At 41.1% G+C, this 24106-nt stretch overlaps 1 protein-coding gene across 3 annotated transcripts; it reads right to left on the bottom strand.

Annotated features, from left to right (window-relative positions):
- Positions 1–3036: 3036 nt before the first annotated feature.
- TFG (trafficking from ER to golgi regulator) lies at positions 3037–22961 on the bottom strand. 3 transcript variants are annotated; one of them, XM_063126881.1, is made up of 9 exons: positions 22835–22961; positions 19744–19862; positions 18433–18641; positions 15266–15349; positions 14863–15009; positions 11552–11629; positions 7735–7875; positions 6211–6303; positions 3037–3832 (listed from the first exon to the last, which is right to left on the bottom strand). In XM_063126881.1, the coding sequence occupies exons 3-9, from the start codon at positions 18614–18616 to the stop codon at positions 3456–3458; spliced, it is 1104 nt and encodes a 367-aa protein (XP_062982951.1). In that variant the 5' UTR covers positions 18617–18641; positions 19744–19862; positions 22835–22961; the 3' UTR covers positions 3037–3455. The 3 variants fall into 3 exon arrangements, with proteins under 3 accessions (XP_062982951.1, XP_062982950.1, XP_062982949.1); XM_063126880.1 differs by having other exon boundaries at positions 3037–3829; positions 11462–11629; XM_063126879.1 differs by having other exon boundaries at positions 11462–11629; positions 22835–22960.
- Between the last annotated feature and the right edge of the window lie 1145 nt (positions 22962–24106).

Genomic DNA, 24106 nt, shown 5'->3' on the forward strand with positions numbered 1-24106 from the left:
AATTGACTCACTAGCCAAAATTCTGCAAACGCACACTTGAAACTCCTGGAGCAATGTTGGGTCCCAAAAAGCTCTCAAGTTGCAAATCTGGTCCTCCAGAGGGCATGTAACCCCATCCAGAATAGGCTACCCTCTAATCCAGAGTTGGCTTGCCTACTGATCAACAGAACCTGGCTGCTTTTGACAACTTGATAGTCAATGGTGTGGTAATAATCAACTTGACAGTTGTTTTTGTTGTATACTCCCCATACAACATAATAATCAACTGTGGTGTGGATTAAGATCAGTGTTGAGTTGACTAGTCCACAGTGAGTTGACTCACTCATCCCCTGGCCTCTCTCCCCCTCTCAGTCCTCCCACTAGTATCCCATCAGCCATTGCTGCTGAAAATCTATCCTGCCAGCTGGACTAGAGCAGCAGCGGCCACTTGTTAGTCTGTGGCTGATGAAATAACCAATGGTGCCACCACACAACACAATAACCAACAGTGGTTCAAATAGCCAACTCTGCTCAGCGTTGGTTATTTTGGCCAAATACCCAACCACTGATTTAAAGAACTCCCACTACACAACATGATACCAACTGTTGACTATTTAAAACACCGATGGTTTTCATGTTGTCTGAACACAGTCCATATCTTGTGTAGATTGCAACACAATTTGTTTCCCGCACCCAAATGTTCACTACATCCAGCTAAAGACTTCCACAACCTCTTTGCATCAGTTGAAAGAGAAAAAGCTGAGTGTCGCCAGCAAAACCACTATAGTTTTGCAACATCAGGTTACTCAGAGTTTAGAAGAATGTATGAACTGTAATAGCATTACAGTTATAATAGTCCCTTAAATATATTGATTGAACTAAACCAGCTATGTTATTGGTACAATACTTTTAAAAACCCATATGAAACTATTAAAAGAACCTTTAAAATGTGTTTAGACTACTTTATTCAATAGATAATTGAATATTTGTTATATACTTAAGTCAACACTTCATACAGACGGCGAACGATTTTTGATTGTAGAACAGCACTATATAAGCATCACTGTACTTTTTGAGGTTCTGTGTTCCCATATTGACACCATTCATCTGGCTGTTTTTGGCTCAATAACATTTCTAAACAGCCACATCCAGATTTCTTTTGATGGTGGAAAGGCATACAAGCTGTTCCCAGTTGAAGTAAAGATGCATTCATTGTGAGCCAGTTCGCATGACATGGCCAGCTCAACCAGAGTGTCCTTGAACCCTGCCATCATGGGTTACATGAAGGTTAAATAAAATACTTACATGACTCTACTATTAATCATGGGTTAAGCAAGAGTTGTTTAGCCCTCAAATAACCCACAGCAGCCTGGTTCACAGGAAACTGTACAACCCTAATTGCCCTGACCAGGAGTTGCGTACTCAAAATGGCAGCCACGTGCATCCAACACATACGGCAGCACATTGCAGCTTAAACCAATGTTGAGGCAACTATATCATGCAAACCATGTCTTTTGAGTTATGGGTTCCTAGCACCCCTCTGGGCAAGGCAGGGAACACGTGAACAGGCTTTTAACCTAGTCTCTCAGTTCAGGCTCCTCCTCTCCAGTTTGTTCCTTGCCTTTCAGTTTGTTCTTGATCTCTCAGTCTCTAGTATTTTCCACACTCCATTGTTAATCTCCCATTTTTTCTTTCTAAAACTCTTATCTCTAGATCAGTTATTCTCTCTTGGATTTTCTCTCTCCACCCCCACCCCAAGTGCACATGCCTCATCACATATACAAGCCCACACAAGCACATTATAGGGGTTAGAAGGCCTGTGCATACTCAGAAATGTAATTTTGCAAAATCAGACCATTTTGCAAAATCAGGCCTATAGCTCAGTCATCTACATTGATTGGCAGCTACTCTCCATGGTTGAGAGATGCAGGGGACTGAATGTCGGATTTTCTGCATGTAAAGCCATGCACAAATGCACAAAACAAAGGGAGAAAACAGGGCTGTGGTAACTCCTCTGTATGTGGTCTCTGTGCCTGTACAGGAAATGGATGGGCCCCAAGAGTTCAAATAAAAAACCTTTATTTTCCCTAAAATATGTATGTACTTCATTCATTTAAACTTTTAAAGTTTGTCACAGTAAAACACTCACATTACAGCTGCATGGGTTTTATTTATTTATTTCATTTTTATTCCGCCCAATAGCCAAAGCTCTCTGGGCAGATGCCTATTGCTAATTAAAATCTAAGTTCAGAAACGGGCAACTAAAATGATCAAGGAGCTGGAGAACCTCTCTATGCAGGGTTACAACAGCTGGACTCTTCAGCTTGGAAAAAAGGAGGCTACGGGGGGACCTGACAGAGGTGTACAAAATTACGCATGGTGTGGAGAATGTGGATAGGGAGACATTTTTCTCCCTCTCCCATAATACTAGAACTTGGGTTCATCCCATGAAGCTGATTGGTGGGAGATTCTGGACAGATAAGAAGTACTTATTAAAACAGTGCATAGTTAAACAATGGAATTCACTACCACAAGTTGTGGTGATGGCCACCAATGGCTATGTGCTATCTCCAGTATTAGAAGCAGTAAGTAAGCCTGTGTACACCAGTTGCTGGGGAATATGGACGGGAAGGTGCTGTTACACTCGTGTCCTGCTTGTGGGTTCCTAGTCGACAGCTGGTTCTTATGCTATACAGCAGCGATCTGTTTTCAAACACCATGGCATCACTGCTCAGAGATGGCTCCTGTACACCTGAATGAGTAGATGTAATGCAACAGAGTAGGTGTAATGCACAAGTCTTACATTAACAGTAGCACTTTCAACTGCTACAAGAATTGTTCCACATCATTCAGTTCACATGCTGGACAAAAGTAAACGTATAGCTGGGGAGAGTAAGGAATGCTGATATAGTGAAACGTATTGTTTGAATCAGCCCCAATTTATCGAGGGACTCTGCACGTGTGTGCGTGCGCATGCACACAAAAGGGAGGGCGTGTCAGTTTGTTATAGCTGGACACATAATCTATGCAGTAAATACTGCTCAGCAATTAAACAAATTATGGTTTGAGTGTTTTATTCAATTTCAGTGTGCATGTTACAATTTATACATCATACCTAGTTTTTAACAAGTGGGTCTAATTTAGTACATCATTTTATTAGTAAAAACAAGCCAAATAATCAGCTAGATTTTTACCTAGCAGTTTAATATGGCAAGCTAGAATGTCGTTACTTTACAAACATTTAGGTAGTGTTTCCAAAATCAATATTAAACTAGAGAGCCAATACAATTTAAAGCAGGAAACAAGATTCATTTGGTCATATATCCCAGCAAATTAAACAGCAACAGTGATACCATACAATATTCTGCCTTTCATTAGTTTTTGTATTTCAGTTAAAGAACCTTGGAGTCTGTACGGATGGAATAGCATCAGCAGCTGCTTGGATTTACCTGGGGCTTTTCAGTAACGGAGCATCCTTATCGATAGCCAGGACCTGGCTGGGTGTAGCCCTGGGCAAAGGGAGGACGGTTGCGTGCGTAAGGATTAGGGCCACTTGGAGGGGGTGTCATAGTAGTTCCAGGCGGTGGGGTGAAGCCTGGTCTTGGCTGATAAGCACCTGGCTGACTTGGAGCCATTCCAGGTTGTGAAGCTGGGGGCACATTATAACTAGCAGATTGGGAAGCTTGTGTTGTGTAGTTCTGTGGATAGGTGCCTCCCTGGTACTGCTGGGTAGGCTGAGCTGGCAGCTGCTGAGCCTGGCCAGCAAAGCCAGGAGCTGGAGCCTGTGATGCCTGCTGACTGTATCCTTGGAACTGCTGTGCTTGTTGAGGAGCAGTCTGCTGGCTGTAGCCTGCTGAGAGATCCAAACAAACAGCAACACATTTAAGTAAAAGTAGCACATCAAGTTTCTTTATACACACACACGCGCACACACACACACGACTACATTCTTAAAGACAGACATTCCAGGCAAAGGCTAAAAGGTATACATTAGCCCCAGCTGGAAAAGAAAAAAGAGATGACCAGTAGTTTTTTAAACCCTGAATTCTACACAAAATCCTGTGCAGAAAAGGGGGAATATTCTCAAATAGTAGTGCTCAAAAGGCTGACTCACACAGGCATACTGACCATTTGCTGACTGCAGTGTTAAGTGATCACTTTCATGTGAATGAGCCAGAGTTTTCATATTACCCAACATCACTGAAAAGCTTAGTGTAGGAGTTGGGAGTCAATTTGCACATTCAACGACTGCTCAACTGTAGAACAATAATCAAGTGCCCATACATGGGTGAACCAACTCTAAATCAGGGAACATAGGAAGCTGCCTTATAAGGAGTCAGACAATTGGTCCATTTAGCCCAGTATTGTCGACACTGACTGGCAGCACGTCTTGGGGGTTTCAGGCAGGATTCTTTCCTTGCCCTACCTGGAGAAGCCAGGGATTGAACCTGGGACCTTCTGCATGCAAAGCAGGTGCTCTATCACACTTGAGCTATAGACCAATTAACACTATTAAATGTTGGGGGGGGGGGAGGAGAGAAGAATAGGCATCTTTATTATATGAAATGTTAACCTTATTGATGTAATTTAAACTGAGTTCTTGATTTGCGTTTTATGAAATAATTTAGGAAATTAATATTCTTGAGATGTTTTTAAAAACATCTTCCTTTAGCAAAATATGCCACCACTGAATAAATCTACATCTTAAAGTGCCATTTCATGCATATTCACAGCTTGAAACAATGAATTCGTACAGCTAATCAATCATATTTGGGTTGGAACACAGAAAATATCTCCAGAGACTACTCTCACAAGTACAAAGATGCCGACAGCAGTTTAAGTGTTTTAAACACTATGCTCTGCTACCAGCTTACTTTATAAAAACAGCTTATAGACAGTTTCAGAATGGCAACATAAGAACAAAACAGCCTGGAACAAAAACTAATAACTCCATTTATCTCTAGCATGGAACACACCTGAAGCTACTTGCAATGAAACCTCTCCATTGACTGGAATCCTGTTAGCATTAAACACCAGATATATAACAATTATTAAAAAGGCAGGACCCTGAACACAGAAAGCAAGGACTAAAGAAAGCATTGGAGTAAATTTTGAACTCACCTGGAATTTGGGCTCAAAATTTACTATGGAAACAAACCTTTTTAAAAATAGGAGCACTACCAGACTTACAGTTTTAATATGGCTAGACTGAGCTACCCCAAGTACACCTGAGAAGCAGTGATTGTGAGAAACAAAACCTATTATCTGATATCAGCAAACAAGGAGCCTTTTTAATACATGAAGACCAAAAGGAAAACATACAGCTTCTCTGTAATAAGGCAAAACTCAGAAAGGGGGCACTTTGCACAAAACCAACTTCCATTTGAAAAAACGACGACTGCTGGTAATAACCACTGGACTACCAGCAGCGAAAACTGTAGTGGTATTTACTTGTACATTTGTAGGAGTTGGGCCTCAATAGTTGTTCTGGTAGGGACACAAAACCTACCCAGCCATTTATGTCAATGACTGCAATACCTCAATGTTCAAGGCAAATATACTTGGATGCAAGTTTTGTTCAAATGAATAATGTTCTCACTTTTCTAGAGCTCACCTGATTTATTGAGCACTTTAAGAGAATATTTGACTAGTTTCACTATAGTTGAAGAGTTCCAGATGCTTTCTGGAGGCCAATCGGAGGGGGGGGGGAGTGAGCAAGCAGGCATTTTCTTCTGATGCACCCCAGCCAACTTTATAATGACACATTCCCATCAAACACACGCTTTTGAGCAAAATATCCACCAAGAACAAAGAGGAGTAAAATGCTACATATAAAATAATGTTTATAGTTTATCTATGGTCACTGAGGTGCTCTTTAGATGTAGAAAGAGCCACTTTTCACTTTTCAGCTGGGGGCTGCATCGGAGTTATTTATTCACATGAATGATGCAATCATGTGGAAGATAGCAATGCCATCAGCCCTGCATTATTCAGTTGCTACTTGGGATCACCTCCCAAAAAACCAGCCCAGCTGCATCTGAAGTGTACCTAGTAAGTTGGGTGTTGAGAAAAAGCTTTGGAATCAATTGTGCAGTGGTAATTTATCCCACTGCAGCCTACAAATAACCAGATTTACATTGACAACTCAAATACAAAAATGTATTCAAGAAGTGGCTAAGTGATCCCACTCTTCACTATATAGCAATTCTGAAGTACCTACCACCTGCTTACCTGGATACTGCATACCATATTGTTGTTGAGGTTGAGGTTGTGGCTGCTGAGCAGGATATCCAGCCTGTTGTGGATACTGTTGATATATCTGGCCTACCAATTTAAATTTAACAACTTTTACAAAATTAAAATATTAGCAGCTCAATCTTACTTTCCTCATAGACTCTCATCATGAAGTTAAGAATTTTTAACAAAAAAATTACTAGATCTAGTTGAGTATCTGTTCCTGAAGTTAGATTGTTCACAGAAAAACTGCTTTTATCTGATGTAATAAGAATTTAACTTCTCTCTCCCACACACACATAACATTTTCTTTAAGGAAAAACACACACACACACACACACACACACACACACACACACACACACACTTTTGTTATCTAGCATGGTCTAAATGCTTTCACTGGAAGGGTACATGAACCAATGAGAGATATCCTGTGCATGGAAGAAGTGATTTTTCATAGATGGGAGGCTAGTATTTTCATAGATGGGAGGCTAGTATTTGGGAGCATGCAAAAAGGAGGAATGTTTTTCAAGGTTCTTATTTTACACTGCAAGGCACTTCCCCTCCATTACATAGCTGATTGATCATAATACAAGTCCTTAAGACGCTCATTATTTTCTTAGAACTGTGAACTTCAGATTGTAAGCTTTTTGAGAAAACTCGTTTTTGCTGTGTCAAGTGTTTAATACACATATGCAGACACTAAAGTCAGTTTCTATGTGCATACCAAGGGAAAGCCTTAAATTTATGGAGGTATCTGTTTAATGCTTACTAGATAAAGCAGAGGTTTCTAATTCTAAAATGAGTTGTTTGATAACATTTCTAAAAACATTAGCACTGCGGAAACTCTTTTAAATTGTTGTAATAAAACTGCAAAAATGCTTTCATATCACTTTTCACTTTCCACAGCTGTCTTACTTGTGATTCAACACTATAGCACCATCTAGCGTTTAAAAGTTACACAACCCGAAGAGGCCCTTCTAAAGCTGGTTATGCATCTTATCTACTTTTGTTCAGTGATTAGGCTAAATCAATTCAAGGAAACTTTTCTATTATGATTTATTTATGGAGTGCCATCAACATTCATAGCTGTTTTTAGAGCAGCACAGAAGACTGCCCCCAAGGAACTTACAATCTAAACTTTGACAGTGGGAAAGACATGTCAACGGGACAGGAGAGGAAAGACATGTGCAGTGACTGAGTGATGTGAGCAAATGCAGTTATATTTACTTTAGCTTGGTTACATTTGGGAACAAAGATTAAGGGGATAAGGTCACATCTTTGAAAAGGGATGGGTGTTCAGGAGAGATCTGAAGATGGAAAAGACATTTGTGCATGTTCAAGGAAGGAGTGGCAGTGAGAGATCATGGGCTAAGTAATTCAAGAAAGCAAGAGACCAGAAAGCAGTTGAGAATGGCAGAGCTGAAGGAACAAAGGTTACAGTCAGGGTCATATCAGGAGATCTGGGTGGGACAAGTAAATACACTGTAAGCAGAATAATGAAGAGCAGGTATTGCTCACCTTCCATCTGACCAGTCTGCGCCTGAGCTCCTCCATATGGCTGCTGCTGTGTTTGAACACCAGGTGGATGAGCTGCAGAAGATGAGGAAGCGATACTATCGGGTGTTCCTGAACGTTCTTCTACAGGGGCACTGGGGGGTCCTGGGAAAGAAAAATACTCTAAAAACAATGCGTACACAAAAGTAACATTTGATGTTTATTGATGTAAGTATATGATCATCTTGGTTTCAATATTTAAGAGCATAATATACAATAATCTACTATGCAGTCTGGAATTCAAAGTTCTTAATTTTGTTGCAAAACATGGCAATTTCTTACAGTAACACAAAGACAGCTGCACAAATCGGTATGATTCCCAACTAATTTTGAACAATATCAAGCGAAACCTATTTTCTGAATAAAAATACTTAGAACAAAACCTTTCTGTTTAGCTTCTCAATAATATTTTCGGTTTCAGGATTACATCTCTGCCTTTAAAGCTTTAAGTATGTGTGTGGGTCTGTATGTCCGGAAATGTTTACTCAGTTCCAGATGAGTTAGGTCTGGCTGTACAATGTACCAGAAAAATCTAAAAACATGATTTTTTCACTTTTAAGTATTTTTTTAAAGAACTTAATAAAAAAAATCATAGCCTTATACCTACAACTCCCAGTATGCCTTCGGTGGAAGGCCAGATTTACCAGCCTTTGAAGGCCATTGTGAGAAAACAGTTTGTATAATAATATAAGAATCTGTTTCTCAAGGACTGAGTGTTCAACCTTTGAAACCACACAGAGCCGCTTTCCTATGCTCCTTGCTGAAATAAAAATCTCCTACCAACTTAAAGATGAATAAGTCACAAAGATATTTGTTATTTATCAAATACACATTATTCAGGGACCTGGGCAATGCTGAGTATATCAGCTAGTATTTTATAAAGAGTTCAGGGACAGATCTTGGGGCAAAACTAAATTTATTCCCACTAACCTATTGCTTAGCTTCTGCAGAAAAAACTGTGCTGTTTAGACAGAACTTCCTTTCCCCACCTTCACTAGAAACCAGTGCATCCTTCCTGCTACATATAAACACTGTAGTCTATTAAGCATGCATCTAATTACCAATGCAAATAATCCCCCAAGTGGTGTACCTATGTGATATCTAGGTTCTAGGTTAGTCATTTTTAATCTATAATCTCAAATTCAGATGTTAACTTTTCAGAGACTTGGAGGCAGACATCATACTCAACCATGGTTAGGCCGCTAATGCTTCTGCAGCAAATGGTTAGTGAGCATGCTTACACTGTGGTTATGTAGCCATCATGGTTAGTAATGGTTCAAACAACATGCTAAGTCATGGTTCAGACAACATGCTAAGCCATAATGTTTATCTCAAAATGCTTAACCACCATGGCTTAGTGTGTTGTCTGAACAGAGTCAAAATTGCAGAACTGTTATTGCCCAGGGTGATTTGTTCAATTTTGTGATTCTATAGCTTTTGGTCAAACTAATATTAAAGAGTTTTATGGCATTTCAAGGAAGTGCCTGAAGAAACTCCCAATCCAATCAAAATTGCTGCAACATACATAGTTGCTACAGGCAGGTATTGGATTGCACCCATGGAATTGGAATAGAGGAAGGATAGGCAACCTGTGACCCTCTGGTGTTTTGGCCTACAACTCCCATCAGCCCTAGCCAACATAGCCAACAGGAAGGGATCATGGGAGTCGTGGCCCTCTAGATATTTCAGCCTACAAGTTCCCCACTCCTGGAGTAGAGCTATTGAAAACAATGGGACTTAAGGTAGCTGTGATTGGACCTATTCAGACAACACACTAAGCCATGATGGTTAAGCATTTTGAGCTAAACATTATGGCTTAGCATGTCGTGTGAACCGTGACTTAGTGTGTCATGTGAACCATTCCTAACCATGGTGGCTACATAACCATGGTTTAAACATGCTCACCATCCACTTGCTGCAAAAAGGTTAGTGGCCTAACCGTGGCTTAGCGTGTTGTCTGAACAGGCCCATTAAGACTTAATTTATTCAATGAGTCTACTTTAAGAGTATCTAAGTCTGGATCCAAACCATTAAGACAGTGGTGGTGAGTAGCTTTTGCTTCCACCAAAGCAGGTTTTACAGCAGCACGTAGTGAAGAATGTGTGCATATCCACTAATTCCCATTAACATTTATGTTGCTTTTTCTTTCTAAAATAGTGCAAGACTATTTGATCCCCAATAGCAATTATCTGACATTTCAAAATCATTTTTGTACTCTGATTAGGAAGTAGGAAAACTGAGCAAAGAAGATCTTCCTCCTGCAGGCAGGCTTTTCCATCTCTGCTATCACCATTACATTTTTTAAAAAATACATATTGAGTTTTCCATGTTAGATCAGGCTTACTGTTGCTAAGGGGTCATTACTCATGTTGCTCTTCAGTAATTATCTACAAACCACCACCAAAGAGAACATTTTGAACATATTCAGATTTTATAGAACCAGAAGGTCAAACTTAAGCAACCCAAGGTCAGTCTTGAGCAGATAGCAAACTCAAACCATGCGACAGCTGTCATATATTGGTCATCTGACTGCTTCTTGAGAGATCAATTTTCATCATTCAAAAGTACAATTCACGTGGACAGCTGTAATATGCTTAATTTGCCTTGCACATGCTTAATTTTGCATCAAGCCAGCCAGCCCAACAAAATGATGGCCAGAATTCCATTTTCTCTTGAGAATACATTTTATATTAAATTTAAAGATAGCAATTTGTCCTAGCAAAAAAATAAGCTCTGTACTACAAAACAACACAGAAAAGTACCGTATGTCAGGGAGTTGCAACTTTCTCTCTATATAAATTGTTAACGTCAGCTGCCAAGTAAAAAGCTTTTGAGGACGTTTCATTGCTCCAGTGAGAACATATGAGCAACATATTGCAGTCTCAAGGATTTGCTATTTCAGGTCAGTCTGTCTCACATTCACACCCCAGCTGAATTTTCCAGTCTGGCACTGCTAACCCAGAATATTACAGATCAAGTAAGAAGCTAAAAGAATGTGAAAAGATTATATTCAGAAACTAATGTCTATTTCTTTTCAGGCTAACTGCACTCCTTTTCTACTGTGCAACCACAAGGGCTGAGCATATACTTTCATAACAAAAAGAGATCATATTCTCAAAATTTAAGTCTGTCAGCTGTACCTAGCCACAGATTGTATATGCCCTATCCATGATAAAGCACATTCAAAAATCCAGAAATAGTTTTGTCCATGTATATATGATGCACACACTGGACAACAGATCTGTGCAGATCTTGATATATGTTTGATGTCATCAGAGTGTGATAATCTAGTACTATATTAACCAGAGGCCTTCAGGGCGTGAGCACTGAAATGTGGAGTGTATCAGTCACCCAACCATTTCTGCAGCTGACAGGCTGAAGCAGAGCTATGCTACTGATACAAATGCAAAGATGGTATACCAATCAGTACTGCCACATCATACATACATCATTTCAATCAATGATGACTCTTTGGGGTGGTTTGATGCCATGTATCTACTAACAATATTTTGTCTTGGGAATGGTTAAGAGTTTAGTCTTGGCAAGATACAGTGGCTTAATTGCTAGTAAGTATTTTAAGTGTATTAACAAAATTTGCTATTTCCTTCCTTCTACAAGATCCTCATGATGTATGGCCGATTCTGAAAGGCTGAAACTTCAACAAGGGTTTCAATAAAATATATATTCTTACCCGACACCTGATCATCTGCCAGCCCAAATGCTGACATGACATTTTTGTTGATTTCATCTTGATTTTTTAATGGATCAAAAGCAGACATACTTGCTGCTATAACTTGAGTAGAAGGCTTGACAGTAGAGTCAGTAGTAGCAGGCTTGTCTTCCCTACCCTCTGCAACATCTGCAAGACAAAAGGAAATTTTTAAGAGGCCTTGATTGACTGGAGTAACGAAGTTTGTTTTAAGGACTAGCATTTATTTATTTATTTATTACATTTCTATACCGCCCAATAGCTGGAGTTCTCTGGGCGGTTCACAAAAATTAAAAACATTCAAAGTATAAAACAGCAGTATAAAACCATAATAAAAGCTCAACCACATAAAAACAGCAGCAATGCAAAATTACGAATTTAAAACACCAAGTTAAAATTTATTTATAGACTTTTAAAATGCTGGGAGAATAAAAAGGTCTTCACCTGGCGTCTAAAAGCATATAATGTAGGTGCCAAGCGAACCTCCTTAGGGAGCTCATTCCACAGCCAGGGTGCCACAGCAGAGAAGGCCCTCCTCCTGGTAGCCGGCTGCATCACTTCCTTTGGCAGGGGCTCTCGGAGAAGGACCCCTGAGGATGACCTTAGGGTCCAGGCAGGTACATATGGGAGGAGGCGTTCGTTCAGATAGCCTGGCCCCAAGCCCTTTAGGGCTTTAAATGTGAATACCAGCACTTTGAATCGGGCCCGGACCTGGACTGGCAGCCAATGAAGCTGGAAAAGGACTGGCGTGATGTACCAGTTGAAGTTTCCAGACTGTTTTCAAAGGCAGCCCCACGTATAACGCATTGCAGTAATCCAAACGAGAGGTGATACCATGGCTTGCTTGGTATCAAAAAAATTGCCATCTTCTACTACAAATCATTCTGTAGTAGGAAAGCAGGGCCATTTCACCAGCACTGTTGAAAGACTACTTAATTTTTTCCTCTTCCCTTCCTACCCACTTTTCCTCACATCTTGTCTTTTTAAGACTGTATGCCTACAAGCAGGGATTGTCTTATTTTACTAATTTCATGTAAACTGCTCTGAGAGCCTTTTTGTCTGAGAAGCCATGCAGCACTACTTTGAAATAAATAAACATGCAAACTAGATTTGCATAATTTTTTAGGATTCTTGGGGTCCTAATATTTTATTATTTGCTTTTACTGTCACCAGTTATTCCACAAGAAATATAAAGCATAACACCACCAAATGTGCAACTACAATGGAATATCCCAGAAACTTTAATTTGTGTTGAACTATTTTTTGTCAAATGAACAGAGCAGCAAAAAAAAATCAGGTATTTTGCAATTGATGAAAGGAACCATTTCAAAAGCAATCATAGATCATTTATCCCTTACTACAATGCAAAGATACACAAATAACAAAAACAGATCTAGTTTCATTTGGCAAAGACAAGAAGTATACCAAGATAACTGAAAATTAGGAAACGGCATTCATTATCTTGGATAGGTCATTATTTTCAAGTTCAGAGTTGCCAAGATATGGAATCCATTTTCTAAGCATAAGTAATGTTCAAATTAAAAACAAAAAACAAGGGAAATGCCTAGCTATATAGATAACTAATGTCTTCATAATTGGCACACACACACAATCATTTATTTTATTTTTACTTTCTACAAGTTTTGATGCCAGCTATACAGGAAACTTTTGTTTAAGCCAAAACTCCTTAGCAGACAATACTAATGGACGCTTCAGTCCAACCAAGTTTAAAGAAGTCATTTGAGCACAAAGTAACATTCTTTGACAATAGTCAACAGTTGATTAAATAGTCAACCATTGACTATTATGTTTCTGGCGAGCCTTTTCTACACCATGGTTGGTTATTTCCACAGGGTTGACTATCGGCACAACTGCTGATTGTGTTTTGTTGCGGGCTATTCCATTGACTATTTCACATGCTTACAGAGTCATGAGGCAAGAGCGGCAGTAACCCCTGCCATTCTTGCCCAGTGGAGTGCCATAAGCATGTGTCAACCTTCCCAGGAAGCGCGTGGGGAACTGCCAATCGTGGCGACCCTGGGTAGGGCTTCACAGGACATGCAGGTCCCATCCCTGGGTGGGGCACTAAGAATGGGCAGGGCAGGGCTCAAAGATCTCTCCTGTGCCTATCAACATGCTTGCGCCCCACCCTCCCCATTCCCCCCAAAGTGGTGGAGAACGAGGACGGGGTGCAAGCATCTCTTCTGTGGCTTGAAAACGAGGAGAGCGGGTGACAGCTGCAGGAGAGATGCTTATGGGCCCCGCTCTCCCCATTCTCTCCACCCCACCTAGGGACAGCAAGTCCCATGAGAATCCCCTCTCACAGTGTCCTAACAGTGCCACTATTCAGTGGGGAAGGCAGAAAGGGATTGGGGTGGGCAACAATCAACCATGTATAATAGTCAATTCCACAGATGACTATATAGGGGGTACTCCCAACACGACATGATAAGTCATCCGTGGAGTTGACTATGGTGTCATTCGAACACAGCCTCTTGAGCATTCAAAGTAAAGCGACTTCCAGAGAGTTTTAGCTGCTACCAGTCACTGGCTATTACTAATATTTTTCTTACTAATGTATTACCACAACTATAACCACTCCAGCCTAATTTGCTTGATTTCATACCCATGCAAAACAGGTGAACTTCTAGTTTAACCTAACTCAATCTAATGGACAATACTAAGAACACAAGAGCACTGTTCGATCAGAACAAAGACCTATATAATCCAGCACTGTGTTTCCACAGTGGCCACCCAGATGCCCATGGAAAACCCACAAGCAGGATATGAATGCAATAGCATCCACCTACTGAATCTGTATAATCTGGTGAAGCAAACAAAGAAGTGTTTGGATTTTTTAGAAGTGCTGCATGCTTTAGCATGCAGAATAAGGCACAATCCAGATACCCTGCCATCTCCACCTCCTCTGGGCTTTCTACTCTCTTTTACAGAACAGAAATGCAGGAAGTCTGGTGAGCCAAGTTCAGCCCACAAACCAGAAGTTCTCCATCCCTGATTTAACACATACCACCAAAAAAGAAAGCAAAGAAACCCTGGGTTCAAAATGGATCGTCTAGTTCAGTCATACCCTTCTATCCAAAGAAAAGGAACTAAGCAAACCCAGGAATCATTCCTGACTTCTACCGAGGAACATCTGGGGGTGGGAGTGGGTAAGGTCAACAAGTTATTTCATCTTACTGCATTACAGTAGGCAACCAAGATATTTAAAATGATGATTCTCATATTATACACTAACATGATGAATGCACAACTTCTTATAAGTTGTATTGATTATATACTCCCCCACCCTCGACACACACACACACATACACAATGTTGTAAATGTTCAAACAATATTTGACAGCACCAGTTGGCCAACTTACCATTTTCAGGGAGATTGGTAGAAAGCCCTGGCTCAGCAGGTGGCTCCAAGCAATCCAGCAAACGATTCACTTTGTTGCGAAGCTCTATCAGTTCTCGGCGGAGGTATTTTACCTGATTGGATTCTAGAGGCCTTGGCTGCCCATTAACTGAAAACAGATATTGTAACAGCAAGTTTTTATGATACAAGTGCTGATTTCATAAGACACTGCCTCACTGTAAGAGTTTAAGTGAAAAACTTCTCCAGAACAGCAAGTGGTTAGAGCCACTTGTACTTCTCTGAATTGCCATAGGAACAGGAATAAATGAAGCAAAGTTTATTATCAAACAGAATAAGCAAGGGGAGGGGAGGGAATCCCTTAAATACACCAACTGCCAAGTGATTCTAAAAGCATTTGTACTTACCAAAAAGTGTCAATTTCAGTATCCTACTACACTGAATTGCAAAGGAAAGGTCCGAACTATCAAAGATTGTTATAAGATCTCCATCTGTTAAGAAGAATTAAGAATCAGATCTAAGCACACTCATCAAAAAAGCATGTTAAAGAAAGTAACTTGCATTATACAGCAGATCTTTTAAAAATCAGTTTAAAGCACACACAATTGAATAAGCACCTAGTTTATATTTCTTTTATGCACTCAATAGTGGTTAGATGTAGACATAATTTCCTTCCCTCCCGCCCTAAATTTAAAATTCATACCTGCAAACTAGAAAACTCTTGCTGCTAACACTATGTTTAATAGCCATTTCAAGTGATGAATTAGTAGTATATGCACCCAGAAACTTTGTGAATGCAAGGTCTTGGCTAGACACTGTTTATATGAAAAAGCACTTCAAATCAGAGTAAGGAGTTAAACAACCAAGAAAAACAGTAAGCATATGTGATTCATCAAGAACTCCCTCCTAGAGCTCTTGCCATGAGTAGAAAAGATTAAGTGCTAATCATTTCAATACAGGAACACAGAAGCTGCCTTTGGCTGAGTCAGATCACTGGTCCACCTAGCACAGTACTGTCAACACTGAATGGCAGTGGCTCTCCAGGGTCTCAGGCAGGAATTTCTCCAGCCCCACCTTGAGAAGCTGAGGATCGAGCCTGGGACCTTCTGTATACAAAGCAGGTGCTCTACTAATGAGCTTTGGCTCTTCTCCTATCTCCAATCAGACTTTGTCCAACATTAAGTTTACATTAAAAAAAACACATTAGTGGCATCACCAACATGTCACTTGTACATTGCATCTGGCAAATGGAGGGGCCATAGCTCAGTGTGACAAAGCACATGCTTTGCATGTAGAAGGTTGCAGTTGGATGCCCAGCTTCTCCAGGTAGAGCAAGTAAAGGAATCCCACCAGAAACCTTGGAGGGCCACTGCCAATCAGTGACGATAATACTGGGCTAGATGGACCAATGGTCTGGCTCATTAAAAGGCAGTTTCCTATGTTCCTATGAATGCCCGATTTTGCTTTCCCTGGCTTTTCAGGGTTTGCAGTTGATCATTTTCATCTGTTGCTCCTGCTTTGTTTTTAGGTTGATCATTTTTAAACTTTTGATATACCGTAGTTTCTATTTTAATGGAAAGATGGGCTATAAATGTTTTAACACATGCATTCCAACCATAGAGGAATCTGAATTGGAGGTAAAGAATTTGTGTCTTCATAACTGTTGTATCACACAGAAGTTGTATCACACAGAATAGTGTTGAATTAATCAAGGGAGGAACTTGTGAATGCATTTATTCATGAAAAGGAGATGTCAATTAAGTGTAAAGTTGGCAACATCTTAGTAGACATCATGACTTATGATTTCTGATTCCTGATAACCACTATAAGTTTAGATTGCACACTCATTGGACATTATTTAGCCTCTCCTGTCTTGATACTCTCAGACACATCTAACTGCATTACAATACCATCAACATAGAAGTTTTGAAAGAAATGCAGACAAGATGTTGAGCAGAATCTGATATCTAAAACAGGGGTCCCCAAGCCCCGGGCCCCGGACCGGTACCGATCCGTAGCCTGTTAGGAAACAGGCCGCGCAGGTGAGCTGCTTTCACCCACCCACCCCAACCCCAGTGTACCTGGGCGCAGGGCGCCATCTCGCCTGTCCAGCCAAAGTGAAACCAGGACGCTGGGGTGGGGTGGGGCGGCTTCGGAATGGCGCACCCGCTGGAAGCTGCTCTGAGAGAGCGACTTACGGGTGCGCCGTTCCGAAGCCGCCCGCCCCAGCACCCTGGCTTCGCTTCGGTTGGGCGCCCACCCAGCCGAAGCAAAGCCAGGACGCTGGAGTGGGGGGGGGCGGGGGGGCTTCCCAAAACTATCCCCTCAACCCCCCCCCCAGTCCGTGGAAAAATTGTCTTCCACGAAACCGGTCCCTGGTGCCAAAAAGGTTGGGGACCGCTGATCTAAAACATCTTCAGAATGTACTTCATAATGCTGGGCGTCTTGTCGTAGAATTTCACCCACCCCAAATGCCCAACTACCCTGTATCAGTTTGAAGTCCCCATGGAAATCCGCAATAATCTCCCAGTAGTACCTACGTAAATACAAGTCTACTTTTTCCAGTAAATTCCAAAGCAGAAATGTATTGTTTTTCCTAAATCAGCAATTATGAGCAAGTCAATTTCATGTAGAACCAAGCCAAAAGCCAAAAGGGCTGTTTAACTTCAAGATGTCTAGTAACTTCAAGAAAAGCCAAGTAGTGCTTGGGACTTGCTCTGACAGAAGCTACTTCAGGAAGTGGGTGTCAACATGCTCTTCCACTTTATACTGGCAGCGGGTGCAAATGCAAAACATTCTCTGAGTTGAACTGCAGCAACAGGATAGTCTTGTTCAACGCCTTGTTGCAGATAACATCAGAGTAGCATTTGTCCAAGAAGAAGGACAGGTAACATCAAACAAATTTTAGTACAAGTACAACCATGGATTATATTTGAGCAGAAGCGAAGGTTGAGCTACAGAAGCCACTAGAGAAAAACAAAGGTTTCACCAGTGGTTGATGGCAAAAAGTGCCATTATATTTTAAAGTGCAAGAAGCATTAGAAATGAAAGGAGACATCGCAGCGTAAGTTGGTCAGTACCTCAAGAATTAGGATTGCATTGTAAGCATTTACAACTTTTCATAGGATAATGCACCAGAAACCTGCAAGGGATCTCAGGGCTGCTGTCAGGATTCAAGTATGACAATTGCAGCTCCCTACTTTCCCGTTAACACCAAAATCTACTATGTCTGAGGTGTGCCTTGCATCTATCTACCTCCAACTGAAGGCTACTCCTGTGGTTTTGAAAGTCATGTACAGGAGAACTCTGCCCCTTTCCTATGCTGAGACATAGTCTCACTGATTCCCTGAGTCTTAGTACTGCCCCGTACTGCCTCTCTAGAGGTTAGTTCATTCTTTAGTTCATTCAAGGGAAGTATCTGTCTTGGACTACTTCCAAACCTTAAATTCTGCATCGGCCAGAAAAAGAAGGAAAGTGTTCAATAACCAGAAGAGCTGAAGAATCCCAAGAACATTTCTGTATGATTATGTAACATTAAGGTTACATTAACATTTGGGGGGGGGGGGAATCCTACCTTCATCTTTGTACTTTATTGTGACTTCATCGTTACTCAGAAGCTTTCCTCTGAAAACCCTTTGCATCATCAGCACTAACTCATCATAGGTGATGTCCTCATTGTGAATGGGAATTCTCCTAATATCATCACCCAGCTGAGCTTTAATTATAAGCTTTCCACTCAAATCCAGTTGACCATTCATGGTTAAATCTGGCCTTCTTATAGAGCTAATGGGAACAAAAGAAATGTACATTAATATCTAACATAAAAAAGTAGAATCGTTAGCTCTGAGAGGGGGAGAAGCATAAACAAACTAGAAAATGTTCTTAAATGGCAGGATATGACTAAGGGGGGGGGGGGAAGCCCACATATGCACCAGGTATATTATATAAAACAGCTTTAAAAACTTTTAATAATTCCCAAACTCTAGGAATTGGGAGTAGGAAAGTGAAATGACAGGGACAATGGCAGTTTACAGAACTAGCAGCTGTAAAGAGCCTAAGACAGAATGCCATATCTATTAGTAGAATCAATTATTTCACTCTTATATTAAAAAGCAAGAGGTAGCTGTGTTGGCCTTAAAAAAATCTGTATTACCAGAAACCTTCATTGGCCCCATTCAGACAACACACTAAACCATGCTGCTTAACCATGGTGCTATATAAATAAATAAATAAATAATAATAATAATAATAATAATAATAACCACAAAATGGTTAATGGAATGCATTAAGTTTAATGGATTCTGTTAACCATTTTGTGGTTAAGCAGCATGGTTTAGCGTGTTGTCTGAACGGGGCCTGACTAACCAAAAGTTCACAAAAATGTACAAGCTTTTGAGATCTCTCCACATCTCTTCATCAGGCAAGAATGCAACAGGAATTAACATATTGCGTGATGAAAAGATCTTGAAAATGTGCACGTTTTGTGACCTTTTGCTTGCCCCAATAAAGGTTAATTAATATGGATCATGGAACTTTTCAATAACTTAAACTGTAGTAGGATCTTCAAGTGGAAATATCAAGGGATATTCTCTAACTTTAGACCACTCCCTCGTGGTGGTCCAAAGTCACACAGTGCCAGCTTACAACAGATGCAGTTGTTTTAGTTGCAACTAAAACACTGTTTCAGCTGTTTTAGCAGATAAAATAAAAATGCTAGTCTGAACTATCACAGCTGAGCATATTTAAAAATGCCACCTTTGCATGAAGAACTCAACACAGTATTGAGAATATTTTAGATAAAGCAGCACCACTGTGAATTTAGGACACCTTTCACTTCCTTTATCAATACATTTTTTTCAAACTGAATATCAAATGTGAAATTTACCTATCTTGTAAAATTTATTGAATAGTGGGCAGATTATTCCTTTTATTTTCAGCTGGAGGTCAGATGTCCCGCCATACAGTGCTGATTAGTGAAATGTAATAGGCAGCAGTTTGTAGAATCTGCATCAGAATACCAAGATAGATTAATTTAGTTTCAGTCTCTGTCAGAAACCAAAGGCCTTCATCAGCAAGCATATACACACATATATAGCAAATTATACAAAAGGCAAATTACGTTATGGAATACTGAAAAGCAATGTTTTTATGAATTATGCATACTGTGGAGGATACAGATATTAGGACATAGGGGGTTCACTTCAGCTCAGCAATATGCACAGCAGACACAACTATCACAGAGATTCCATTAAAGAAAAGTGATTTCTAGAATGTGATTCATACTTCAAACATGTACACGAATTGCTGAAACTCTGAAATAACATGACATCTGAGGCAGATTGTCCCATTTTGCTTCACTCTATAACACCAATCCAACAGAGACTAGACCAGATAAAAGTGATATCTGTCATCTGCATATTTATAACACAAGTTTTTTCAACACTGTGACCTACTGCAGTGAACATAGCCAAGCAAAGCTGTGCTTACACATGCGGTTCTTTCAAGCCTACGTTCCCCATAAAGAGAGCCAGTGTGATGTAGTGGCTAAAGTGTTGGACTGAGAGTTGGGAGATCCGGGTTCTAGTCCTCACCCAGCCATGGAAACCCACTGGGAGACTTTGGGCCAGTCACAGACTCTCAGCCCCAACCTACCTCACAGGGTTATTGTTGTGAGGATAAAATGGAGGAGGATTATGTATGCTGCCTTGGGTTCCTTAGAGGGAAAAAGGTGGGATATAAATGCAATAATAAAATAAATAAAAAGAATCCCATAGCACTAGCTTTATGAGGCAGCGAAGTTGGACCATTTCTTGGACTATAACTTGCAAAACATCATCATCAGTTGCTTTATAGAACTGAAGAATTAAGATTATAATTTTAAATCCAACTGGTAATTTAAACTTCTTCTTCTTTTTAAATGGCACATTTGTTGGACAACTTTTTAAAAGTTTTTTTTTTGGGGGGGGGGAACTAAGCTGCAATGTAACAACCCTAAGAGCAGAATCTATAAAGAAGTGTGAATTCAATACCAGTTTGTGTCTTACAGAGATGCTAGAGAAATCAGGATTAAGCTGCCTCTCAGATCTTTTAAAAACTATTTCACAATTGTGATGTGAGCTTTTCTAGCACTTACACATTACCAGTTAGCGCTGCTAGTGGCAATATCTTTCACAATTACAAAAACACAGATTATCTTTACAGCATTCACTTATCTTAAAGATCCTGATTGAAAATAAAATCTTGAAATGACTAATTAAAGAAAGGAGACTTGATCCAGAAAGACAGCTTATATTGTTTCAACCTCATTTTTAAAGCTTAATTCTGTATGATAAACAATGAAGAAAGCCTAACAATTTTGATATATGTTATGTGCTTCTGAATGCAGCTGGTTGTTGGGGAGTTGCTTTTTTATGCAAAAGTACATTTGCATCCTGTGCACCTATGTCAGAAATCACAGATCTCTTCAATACTAATAAAGTGACAGCATTGCACTCCAATGTAGGAGTAAAGAAGAAAGAAAAGCTTTGAAATGTTAGAACAACTGGCTCACTCCCAAGTAGGATACTTAAATATTAATATCAGCAGAGAATATATTTTAAAATCGACATAATTAAGCTAATAAGGATTCTTTGGCATGGGAAAGCTGAAGGAGGCTTAGATTCTTGAGAATGCTAACAGATAAGGTCAAGCTTCCACATTTCTTACTATTAGTAATAGTTACATAGTTATAGTTCTGCATTAAAGCCAGATTTAATGCAGAACTATCCCAAGCTTTTTGAGTGACCTTGGACAAGTAACTTCCCTTCCACAGAAACTTCAAAAATGAAACTTATGTCATGTGTGTGTGTATAAAAGACACCTTGAGATGTACAAAAAGATAAAACAGGGACCCGTGTATTTCACACCCCATCCTTAAGGAGTGACACCTACAGAGCCAGAAATTATAACCATTTTGGCAACTTGGGACCGGAACACCTAGCAGATCACCTTCCCTTATATACACCCAGACAACACTTTAGACCTTCAAAGAAGGTTTTGCAGCTCATTCCAAAACGAACAGAATGTCACCATGATGACATTCCTGCATTGAGCATGGGGTTGGACTCGATGGCCTTGTAGGCCCCTTCCAACTCTGCTATTCTATGATTCTATGAACCCTGACAGTGGGCCTTCTCTGTAGTGGTGCCCACCATCTGGAAAACCCTTCCTCCTGCGATTGAGAAGGCAGAAAACGTAAGATGCCTTAAACACCTCCTAAAAACATCTTTTCACACAGGTTTCCCCTGGGCTGTAATTGCTGATGGGTTTGTTTCGGTTTTACATATTTTGAAACTTTTAAAGCTTTATATTATGTTTTGATCTGCTGCTATTTTATGGTTTTAATTGAGCACTGCCCAGAGAGCCTCGACTATTGGGCAGTATAAAAATGTAATAAAATAAATACATACATTTTAGGGTGGGGAGGGAAAAGAGAGAGGAGGAGCTGGGAGTCTTCGGCCAAAGGAGGAAGTGCTTCTTACAAAGTAGATTCTGGGCCACGGAGGCTTCTTAATGTGACACAATTACATAGTAGTCTCTTAAGGAGGCACAAGGCTCCTTCGCCGTTTTGGCTGCAACAGGCTGACGCGGCTCCCCCGCCCTCTCGGGGAGAGGAGCTCTGAGGGTGGGGGAGGAATGAGGCAGGAGATGTGGCATCAGCCTGACCAGCCCTTTTCCCTGTCATGGGAGGAACAGGAGGGTCACGGCGGCCTCGCCCTCAGCCAGCGGCCTCCTTCCTCCCCTCAGACCCTCTGGCCCGGGTATCCCCCAGCCCGGTGGGCAACGGCTCGGCCTCTCCCATTCAATCCCAGGCAGCCGCTCCCCCGCCCCACTTGTTCCGGCTCTTCCACCACACAGAGGCCGCGGCGTCCGTCCGTCTGTCCGCCTCCCGAGGCCACAATCCCCACCCCGCTGCCGCCGCAGCAGCCGCCACTTACTACTACTGTTGTTGTTGCTGCTGCTGTTGCTGCCGCCGCCGCCGCCGCCGCCGTATGTGGCAAAGGGAGGCCGCCGGGGCGGTTACTGCCACTCCAGCTGCCCGGCCGCCACGCACGCGCACTCGGCCCCCGACGGGACGGTGGGGATCATGGCACCGAAGAGCTTCGTCACAGGAAACCGGCACTGCGCAGGCGGGAAGAAGGGGAGCAGTCGAGTGTCAGGCTTCCGGCTCTGAAAATGGCAACTCGGGCCGAGCCTTGCACGCATGCGCAAGACTAGTTTTGCGTACCTGGCGGCGTTCTCTTCGTCTTGCAATTGCGGGGCTTCCGGTCAGCTCACTCCTTCCTCTTCAGAGAAGAGTTTATCTAATTGAAAGGGGAAGTAGTGACGGGTACTGCTGTTCTGAGCCAGAGTAGTATCACTGCTGTAACAAGTCATTTATTATTCTATGCCTGGAAAAGACCCTGCATTCACCAGAAGTTAAAGACTAGCAGTTACCCCTGGACAGACTCCCTGGGGTATTCAATGGAGGCTGGTGGCCTATTTCCATGGTGCTGTGAATCCATTCCGGATTTCAATCAGATCCAGCTAGAACTCTAAATGAGCTATCCAAGGTGCTGAATCCTAACCCCAAAATCGGTTCAGCCCCTTGGATAGCACCGTTAAGAGTTCTGACTGAAATCCGAAATGGAGTTACAGCCCCATCAGGCTCCACTAGTCAAATATGTGTTCCCTTTCCCTGTCATCAGAATTCAATCAGTGACTAAAGGCACAATCCTATGTGTGTTTACATTTAAAAAAAGGCATGCTGGGAGTTGTAGGGCTTTTTTCTGTCACTTACCTGGAAGTAAGTACCATTTAACTCAGTGGGACTTACTTCAGAGTAGACATACTGTTACCTAACTTTTCAACCAACATCCGCTCAGGTTCCCTACACCCCATCCCAAATCTGCTTTTTGTAACATCTTGCCTAATGAAGGGATCTGGAGATCTCAGAAGCTTGCACATTATTGTGACCTTTTTATTAGTCTAATAAAGCTATTAGACTCATATAGATTAAAAAAAAATTCCACTCTCTCATTGCTCCACCCCAATTAGACTGCTGAAGTCCAGCTGGTCACTCACTGAGATGACAGGGAAACTTGTCCTACACACACAACCTCTTCAACATAGGGTAGATCTCATTCAGTGTGTGCAGAGGTGGTAGTAGGACTACTCTGGTATGGACAGGATGTGGAATTCTGTCCCTATTGTATTATGAAGGTTAATGT

Source organism: Elgaria multicarinata, chromosome 5, assembly GCF_023053635.1.
Source record: "Elgaria multicarinata webbii isolate HBS135686 ecotype San Diego chromosome 5, rElgMul1.1.pri, whole genome shotgun sequence".
NCBI lineage: Eukaryota > Metazoa > Chordata > Lepidosauria > Squamata > Anguidae > Elgaria > Elgaria multicarinata.